The 10,333-nt window shown below is 38.9% G+C and overlaps 1 protein-coding gene across 2 annotated transcripts in view; it reads right to left on the bottom strand.

The window, feature by feature from the left end:
- Positions 1–524: 524 nt before the first annotated feature.
- ZDHHC13 (zinc finger DHHC-type palmitoyltransferase 13) overlaps positions 525–10,333 on the bottom strand; it is a 46,295-nt gene continuing 36,486 nt past the window's right edge. For both annotated transcript variants that reach the window (XM_045557666.1, XM_045557667.1), the window contains exons 14-17: positions 10,112–10,195; positions 6,216–6,373; positions 3,814–3,911; positions 525–1,125 (exon numbers count right to left, since the gene is read on the bottom strand). In XM_045557666.1, coding sequence (XP_045413622.1) covers positions 987–1,125; positions 3,814–3,911; positions 6,216–6,373; positions 10,112–10,195 — 479 coding nt within the window. In that variant the 3' untranslated portion in view covers positions 525–986. The remainder of the gene's footprint in view (positions 1,126–3,813; positions 3,912–6,215; positions 6,374–10,111; positions 10,196–10,333) is intronic.

Here is a 10,333-nt window from a genome sequence, read left to right as displayed (position 1 = left end):
TGACCTTGGAGCACGTACAAACTTCTTTTGCCTTTAGTCTCTTTATCTGCGAGGTTTTATAGAAGAACAGATCCTTAAGGAACTGAAAGGTCAATGTGATTAGAGGACTAAGTGTGGTCTAGCAAGACAGCAGTAAACAAAACAGGGTTGTATCATTCAGGGCCCTGTAGGTCATGATAAGAATTTTAGCTTTACCCCAAAAGCAAGGGGAACCCACTGAAGGTTTTCAGCAGGAAGGTGCCATGCCCAAGGGCATATACATGCTATACTAAGAGTTAAAGCTGAATTAGCATTTTCTCCAGAACACCAGTGTATGTTGAGGGCACTAAGTAAAAATAATAAACTTTAAGAATTTCTATGTTCTTTCTAAGTAAGATGGAAAACTAAATTAGATCTTGCTTATTGCTATTAACAGTAATCTCAACTCATTCTTGAAATTATGAACTAGTTGCTCTATGTCCTATGTACATCTTTTCTCAGTTTAAGACTCTAGAAGTATTAAGTGTCAGAAAGTAAGTCTCAACTACAAAAAAAAATTTTTATTAAGTGTGAAAGCAAAACAGGTACATCTATTTAAATATTTTTTACATATTTATAGATACAATAAAGACAAATAACTTAGCAAAAATTACAAGTTTAAAGAATAGTACTATTTTGAAACAGCCAATAACATATCTGAAAATACTCCATTTTATCCATAATTAGTGAATATTACCTCCAAAAAAAGGATAGCTTGCATTTTCCTGTGAAAAATATAATTTTTTTTTTTTTGTAGATGTCTGCCAAAGTTATACAGGAACAGTCCATCTTTCTAAATCTAAAAAAGTGTAATGCCTTTATTGAGAACTTCTGTTTTTACCAAATGGCTTTAAAAACCACCAGTGTTTCCCTTTGGGCTTAGGTGAACTCTAAATCTTCACTTTCAGACCACAGGGCGTGAACATAAACAAAAATAAATCAGATTGAGAGTTTTGGGTTACTTTTCTTCATACGGAGCGAAGAACTTTCTCTTTGGCTGGGTGGAAGACCATGGTGTACTGTGATGTCCAGTCTACCACAGAGGGCTTCACCAAGCCAAAGCAGCCACACTGAAAGAAATCTGCCAGGTTCTGCGTGAATCCAAGGCTGCCAAGAAAAAAAGAGAACACGTCTTACCACATTTCCTGTGTAGTTCTTGACAAACATTCATTCAAACCATATACATTTGTTGAGAATCTATAATATACAATGTTCTTTGAAGATCCTGCAGAAATCCAGAAGTAAATCAGACAGTTCCTGGGTTCATGGGAACTTAAAAGCCTAATTACTTTCCTGGACCTGAATCCCTATTTTGAGATTCCCTGGAATATGCCCAGCAAATTAATTGGGTTTTGCTTCATCACTTTATTTTGGGGCCCCTACTCACTGGATTGGTCACTGACATCAATAAATTTCTTTCCTTTAACTCTCACTGCCCTAATTCAGACTTTGATCATCTTAAGGGCCACAAAAGTCAGAATACTTGTAATCAACAAGATGTATTTTGACCCTTAACCTTCTAAGTAGCTCTCTAAATGATATTCTTGTCTCAAGTCTTCTAACTCATTTTACATATTGCAGACTGTCTTGCCCTCCAAAACACAGATCTGTCCATAGCCCCTCGCCTCCCAGTCAAACCCTTTAAAGATGCTCCTCTGCCCAGAGCTCAAATCCAAATTCCTCATCTTTGTATTCAATGCTCTACACAATGTACCACTCAAGTTCTAGCTCTCCAAACTCATCTTTCGAAACCTCCTGCTCCAGCTACTCTGGCTCTATTTTTCCCATGATCATAACTGTGTGGGTCTGGAAGCCACATGGGGGGAACCTCCACCCCTACCTCAGGTAGCCCCCTTACCTATTTAAGTCTTACCAGTTCTCAAGGCCCAGGCCAATCAACGTCCATGTTCCCACTGGAGCTTTCCTGACTACAACTGTCTTCAGCATCATTTTTTCTCCAATAAATTCCTGCAGTACTACTGTCTATTCCACTTATGAGGAATGCTAATTTTTATACACATTCCCTATCTTTTAAGTGTCTAGCCCAATCCCTTACCCACAGTGCTGCTGTTTGGATGACTGTGTTCTGCGTGGGGGATGAAGGTGCTGCTGTCAGGAAAGGACCAATGCTACTCAGGAGCCGCTTCCTCAGTAGAGGGCTGACCATGCAGAACTGATGGGGTGGTAGTGGGTAGACATTCTGGGAATTTATAGGGCCTGGCTCAAGAGGTACAGTAGTCCCCCCTCATCTGAGGTTTCAGTTTCAGTTACCTGTGGTCAACTGTGGTCTGAAAATATTACATGAAAAATTCCAGAAATAAACAATTCATAAGTTTTAAAATTACATGCCATTCTGAGTAGCATGATGAAATCTCGAGTCATCCAGCTCTACCTGCCCAAGACACGAATCATCCCTTTGTCCAGTATATCTACACTGCCTGTGCTACCCACCTGTTAGCCATTTCAGTTATCAGACTAAAAAACATAGCATATATAGGGTTTAGTACTATCTACAGTTTCATCTGCTAAGCGTCTAGATATACATCCCCCCGGGGATAAGGGGGGGACTACCATAGTAAGTAAAAGTAGCTTAGGGGAGGACAAATGAAATCTTTGGTTTGGGCAGGATTTTGGAAGCTAGATTCAAAGCGACTCTAAGGTTTTACCTTTAGTTCCTCTAGTTTATGCTGCCGTTACTGAGCAAACATGCTCCAGCTCTCACCTGTCCTTCTATTTAGACTCTTCTCCAGGGCTTCGAATGCCCTTCCTCCCTTCTCTATCGCACCCTGCCCCACATCTCCCAAGGCTCAGCTTCAAATTCCACCTCCACAATAAGGCTTCCATGCTTTAGTGGGATAATTATTTATTCTTCTTGTTGAACCACCAACAAAGGGACTTTATTATCACTGCCAGTGTGAAAGGATTATCACAAGCTTTACCCTGCTCACCACTCCCCATTGCTTTAGCCATCTCTTCCCAATTAAGTCAATTTCTCTCCTCTCTAAATACACATTGCAGTCATATTCCAGTCTCTGATTCTCTTGTCTAACAGCCTAACAGTTTCATCTTGTACCAAGAGTATGCTTTAAAATAGACTGCGCGTGAGATATGCAGTAGGCATGCAAATCCCTAGAGGGCTCTAGGTCACCTCTGCAGCACTCCCAGCCTCCAAGACCCTGATATAGGTGGCAGGGAGATAAGCTTCAAAGCATGATCTTTCATATCACAAGATGACAGCCTTCCTACAGACACTCTCATTTTCAACTGAGGACAGGTTTTATACAACCAATGCTCCAGGGGGAACATGTCCCAGACCTGAAAAATGGGCTTCCCCCGACACAGGTGGGCACATTAAACACAGGGCTAAAAGAATCACTGGTAATAGAAAGCCAGGTTGAAAATCTTGGCAAAGCACATGATCTAACGCTTTCTACAGAGAGCCTTGTGGCTGACTTTCTCAGCCACGTGCTTAATTATCTCACAGTGACTCTGCGCCAGCAATGTGCAACCTTGTGACCATGTGGCTTGAGTGGAGAGAGTCCTCAACTTGGCAAAACTTCAAAGTCACTTACTACTTCTGCTGGGTCCAGTCAACTAAATCCAAAATTCTTATCACCTTGGGACTCATGACCTTACTGCTCACCCCATCACTGAGGCTTCTAAGAAAGAGGGGTTTAACTCTACCAGATAGCACGTTAGAGAATAGCAGTGTGGCCGTGGTGGTGGCACAAGGTTGGGAAACCAGTGGCTAAGATTCTTCCCCAGGACTCTGGGGCTAGAACAGATCTCACTTACTTGTATGGTGTCTTCCTGAGGGACAACGTCTGTCTCATGTGCCTGCTCTGCTTCAGCAAGCTGATTCTCTCATGGGAGGTCAGGCCCAGAAAAGCAATCTGAAAAAGATGGTTGCAAGGTAATGTGAAAAAGACCACAGAGTAGCTCCACCACAGGAAATGGGCAAACATACAGTACCCGCCCCAAAGCCAATTCCCTCTAGCCTCTAACCAAGGACCACGGTGAGGGCAGAGATTCAGTAGCCGTAAACTATACTTTCCTATGTAAATATAATAGCTGGGCATTTTGTATTTTTTTTGGTTGTCTAATTTTTATTCAAGAAAAGCACTGTGTATTGACTAAGAGTCATGAAATAATTGTTTTATTAATTCAAGTCATGGCTTACGGTCACGTTTAGATGCTTAACACATTCAGCATGCAACTTTTAGATGAATAAAACAATCTAAGGTCAGTATCAGCGCAATTACCTCAACCTGTGTATTCTTAGTATCTCTTTGAAAAGGGCCAAAGAAAAAGTTAATAACCAGAAGTGAAGAACATTTAAATTCATAAATTTGGGGAAGAGTAAGAATTAAGGTGACTTAAAAATTTTCTTATCATCAAAATCCCCAATTATTCAGTTATCTCATTTAATCCTCAAAACAACCCAAACATCAAGTCCCTTATCTGTAAAATGGGCCTCATCACACCATCCCTCATCCTATTGTTTTAAGGATTTGAGAAAATATATTTAAAATACCAAACGCAGAAGCTTAGAGAGGTGAAGTAACGGGTCCAAGGCCACACAGCAGAGCTGGGACTGACACCTCGGTCAGTGTGAGAATAAGCCCATGCTCCTGACCAGCAGTCTGTCTACTCAGTTTGACTTGTTACAGTCAAAGCCATGACTAACCAGAGCACTCAGAACATGCAAGTTTTCAAAGTACTGGATTGTTTTGTTCGTTGAGAAACAATTTTGTTCTAAATTCCCATTTTTTAATATTACCTGAAACTTTGAGTCTATGTTTCTGCCTTTGCATAATTAGAAAGTATAGAAAAATATATTAACCTTTCTTTAAAAAATTAAGGATACTGTAGTCTCATATACTTGTACTTGTTCTAAGAGTTCAGAAAAAAGAGAATTGATGTCTCAAATCTTGGATGCTAATTTTTACTCAGTCTCTTATTAGGCCTATGGTTATAAGCAAGGCGCCTGACATCTCTTGGGTTTAGTTTTCTCATCCATAAAATAGAGACACTACTTTGGCATGGTCTATACCTCAAATGTTTGTGAGGAAATAGATGGGAAAGTGCTCTGAAAAATAAATAAAGCACAAATAAATAATATAGTATTATAAATGATAATTAATATTAATCATCACTGATGTTAATATCCATTCTTGCTACCTGAGTCTGTTGATGTCAGAGGGATAGGAGATTAGGACGAATGCTCAGCAATCTCAGTTTAGTCAATATTATTAACTTAATTCCTTCCTTTCCTTAACATTTCTTTTCTTTTTCCCTCCCTCCCTCCTTATCTTTCTTGTTGTTATCATCATTATTTTGAAACTGGTTACATCCCCATAGAAGTGGAATACATTTTGCTTTGGTTGAGTAATGCTCTAATTGTCTGTGGTCTTGCAGTAACTGACTCAGAATGATCACCGCCTACAGCCCATTCCATGTGGGCAGGAGACAGCAACAATGAGAATTAGGTTAGGCTCATAGGAGAAGGAAGGTGGCAGGGAAGGGACAGAAGCTTCAGAGAAAGCTGAAGCTGACTACTGCCCTGGAGTTTGAACTTTCTAATGGCCATGGCGTTCTCTGAAAACGTAATTACCATGTCCACTGGTTAGTGATTTATCTTTCATTTTTTTCCACTCCCATCCACTTAAGCACTGCATAGTAACAAGGGTAACAAATAGGGTTGGAAAAACTTAGGGAAGATAATCATCTTGCATTTGCATGATGCTTTACAGTTTATATCATTCTTGCACACACCATATAATTTAATTGTATGATGGAAAAACCCCTTAAATGGAACTGTTGGAGGACCTAAGTTTCCAGTTCTGATTCTGCCACACCCTGGGTAACCTTGAACAATTCAATTCACCTCTTTATACTTCTATCTGCAAAATAAAGAGGTCAGATTAGATAATTTCTAGGTTTGGTTCTAACAATTATTTAATATCATGCTAACCTTTAAACCATCTTGTGAGAGTACACAGGCATTATTATCCTCATTTTACAGGCAAGGAAACTGAAATTCAAGAGTGGTCAAATGACATGCCTAGACCCACAGAGTAAGTGACAGAGGTGAAACTAGAATCTATATCTTCTGATTTCCAATTCAAGTCTTTCTACCTCACTACAAGTTGTTGGAGATTTTACTCAAAGGCATTATAAGAAGAGAAATAAAATACCTGAAAGAGTTGATTTAATAATAAAAATGTTGACCATGAGAAATGGAAAGCTGCTAGCATAAAGATATACAAAACCCAAGGGGAACAGGCCACAATCTGAGTGAGGTAAGTCCATAGTCCATCTTCTCTGAATGTTGTGGCACAATGATTTGACCAATCTGTGAAATCAGAAAAAAAGGGAACTCATTAAAAAAGGCAACAAACTTGCGATCATTCTCCAAGAAGATAAAATCACTGTAGTTCTATTTAGGGAGAAGAGAAAGCAAGACATGATGGCACAGGTCAGAATGCAACTTTAGAATCTTAACTTACAAATGCCACCTCAACTACCAAACACGAGAAAATGGTGCCTCGATGTTAATTAAGGCTGTAAGAACACTACATCAGTAGTTGACAGTGAAGGAATAAAAGTGGAAAAGGTCCACAAAACCTTTACTGAGATCACTACATGCAGCATAAAATGCACCAGCCAGAAGTTAACTATTCAAAGACTTGACAACTGAGAATGATTATATCTAATAAATTAAATATTTGTCCTAGAAAAGTCTCTATCTTATCTATGTTATAGCAAGGTATGGGTCTGTCACAGGACTGAATATAAATTCTTATTAAGGGTTCAGATGAAGAGGCCACTGCTGTGGGCGCAAGATATTCTATTAATACAAACACCTAGACACCATCAGAACACACCGTAACAGCATACAGGAAGCTGGGCATGAATATAGTTCTGTGTTGGCACCATAACTAATCCTGCAGAGGAAGAAAGGCCAGGTAAAGGAACTTCATGAGACAGATACCCCCAGGAAAAGATTACAGAGCAAGATTTAGGTGGTCACAGCTCAGTTCTCCCCCAGGAATGTATATGCCAATTAAAAGAGAAGACTTCACTACAGCCTTCATGATACCGCCCCCTAACCCATGCAGCTGAGAGCAGCAGTAAAAGGAAATATGGGTAGGAAGGAGCAGAAACAAGGGAACGGATCTTCAAGGTTATGTAAATCCAATGACTTTTACAGGCACCAAGACCATGCATAAAGGGTAAATTATTTTCGAAATGAGAATTCTGTAGATTTGCACCTTGAGGTTTCATAAATGCCTCCGACAATCTGAGAAGTGATTTTAGACATTCTCCCAAAGCAGCTCTGAAGAGCTCCTGGGAGAGCAAGAAAATGAGTCCACGACTTTACTGTCAACTGTCTGTCCATTTAAGTCCTAAAAATCTATTTTTTTTTTCCTCTTTGAGTCTCATTTGATTCCCAACCATCTTTCAAGAATATATGCCAGAAGCATTCTAAGAGCAATCATTATAAAGCAACAATCAAGGTAACAAGTTAGGCAAATTACACTCTCTTTAGAGCTTCTCGTTAGGACAGCAAAGAAAGACGCATTCCACGCACCTGATTGATATCACAAAAAAGAATATAATTTCCAACAGCAGGTGGAGAAAACAGCTTTTGAGTGGGAAAGAATATCTACTTTCTTTCTTTCAGCTTATGGATTTATACTGCTCCCTTCTGGGAATTCTTTTGATAACACAACATGACCACACACTAAAGTTTTCAGAGTACTGATTTCAGATTCAACATCAGAGACATGACTGCAAATTGTCATGCACATCATTTTATGCAATGTTAACACTTTAATTTATGCTGATACATTCCTATCAGGTGGCCAATGGCTAATGATAGGGAACTCCCGTGTAGCCCCAAGTCAATCGTTTTCATCTTTAGTTAGCTCTGATAAAGTTCTGATACTGATCTAAAATCTTTCTTCCTGTAACTTGTAGGATGTTGACACTTTCTGAGTCACTGTCTACCTTGAAAACAGACTCACAAAAGATGAAATGGATGGAAGCTATACAGAAGTAGCAGCTGCTGGATCACACAAGGAGGAGGATATACAGCAGGGCTCTACCAGAAGTGCTAATGGCAAACAAAGGAGGTGGGATGAGAGTGAGGCCTCATTAGAGAAATGGAACACAAGTTCATGTTTCCTGTCTGCAAAATAATGATAAATGACATGATGCCCTCACTCAATATAAAGAAATATTGCCAGAATATAAATAGAATAAAAGTAACAAAAATATGCTCAGCTAGTTTATACAGTTGTAAATGAATATAAGGTGGGACTATTCCTTATATATAAAAATACAAAACATAAATTGGTTCAGAACCAGAGAAAAGAGACAAAAACCAGAGAAGAATCAATGTGTGTAACAAAAAACTAACTTGGAAAGACTGTGACGGAAAATCGCTTCTGTCCTTATCAATACAGTCTTATGCTGTATATAGACACCAAACAAAAGTGACTATTTTTAGTGAGGAGAGAGGGGTGAGGAGAAACAAAAACGGTATAAAGTTGGCTCCTCTTCCCCAGGATCCAGTCCAAGAGACAAGTTGGTCCATGGGCCAACCTAGAAAGGTTTTCCAGGAATATGCTTTATTGTCAGGTCTTAAAAAGGCAGCTTTCTCAACAGAAAGAAGCACTATCAAAAATCTTTCATTTCTTATACCACAAGACATAATCTAAGAGGTTTTAAAAGTCTAATGTTCAGGATTACTGGTGGCCTTTGATAAGAACTGAGCTCAGGGATCACAACCTTCTCACCATTAGACCTATTTAAGATAGTGAAGGTACATTTGGCTACGAAAGTATTCCCTAGCGAGCAGAGACACCCAAGGGGTCACGTGGGAAAGGCTCTGATGAGGTAACTAAAAGCCTTGCCATGCCTACGGCAGCGTGAAAAATAACCTATTACACATAAATACTAACAATCTCTAGAAATGAAACCTCAAACAAAACAAAAGTTGTAATACTGGATGTTTCTAGGTAGGGAAACTGGGAGGCTGGGAGACAAGTGTAGAAAAATTATCTTTCAAAAACTAAACAAAATTTAAACTAAAGAAAGCCAGAGAGAGAATATGAATGTGTGTGTATTGGGGCTTGGGAGGCTAAGGGAAAAAAACTTTCTTAATATCTTCCTGAATTACTCTAGATTTCAGTTCAAGCAATAAACTGGAGCTCTACTGGTAAAGTCTAAAACTTGAACAGGAATGTAACAGGAGGGTGGACAGAAACACAGTAAAAGTGAAGCCTCTGCTTCTAGAGCCAAATTCTCCCAAAGCCTTCAAGATAAATAATAAACAATTAACCAAAAGTCCAAATAAATAAACTACAAGCATTACAAGTAAATACATAAACTGCAAGCACTATAGGCCTTTCCAGTTAGGTAACCTATTCCAAGGCCTGAAAAGCAGTCATGCAATTCTTAAGAGCTAACTGAAATCTTTCTTGCTTTAATTTAAACCCTGTCCTTCCTAGTCAATCATTCCCTACATAAGACCCCTAGACACTCTTTTAAACTGCTACTGAAAGTTATTGTCCTTTTTCAGGGGTGCAGAATAAGTGATCTAACATTCTCTTTCAAGTTATTATTTCCAGCCTTTCAATTGCTAGTTTTCCAATCAGTTCTCAGTTTCAACTTGATACTTACCAAATGGCATGTGCTTTCAGAGCTTTGTTCCTTAGTTTCTGTAACCACCACTCCCCAATCTCTTTGCCAATGACTTTTTTTTTCCTGTTTTATTTACCTATCACTTCCCACTTTGTACTTGAGCAGCTGACTTTTCCTCTCTAATGAGGGACAAATCTGTGCTTGCCTTAAATGAATTTCTATTTTTGACCACTTCTCAAATTTATCAAGGTTCTCTTCCAAAGTACTGAGAACTAACCTCATCTAGCATTGCATGCAGCTTCCCAATGCTGAGAGAGTCTTAGAGGCACCCATTTAGTTTTTATTAGGGGTACAGTTTATAGTCACCTGGCCCCAATGTGATACACAAGCGTTTACAAGTAAAGAGTAAAGTGTATGGGTTGTAAGAAAAATTTATACTTACAGATGAAAGATCCATATATAATCCAGTCACATACCACAGAAAGGAAAAACAAGAAGAATATGTAATAGTGATGGTTGCCAAAACCTAAATCAAAAAGAAAATAAACATACTTAATACTTTCTTTTCTTATAATGATTTTTCAGATAAGACCTCCTTAACTACTTTCCTGTTAAAAGCTTTTAGTGAAACAGAAATAATGCTGGTCCTTTGCTTTTAAATACC

The sequence above is a fragment of the Lemur catta genome, chromosome 7 (assembly GCF_020740605.2).
Source record: "Lemur catta isolate mLemCat1 chromosome 7, mLemCat1.pri, whole genome shotgun sequence".
NCBI classification, from domain to species: Eukaryota; Metazoa; Chordata; class Mammalia; order Primates; family Lemuridae; genus Lemur; species Lemur catta.
Note: the sequence above shows the minus strand (reverse complement) of the source record. Positions and strands in the feature narration are given on the sequence as shown.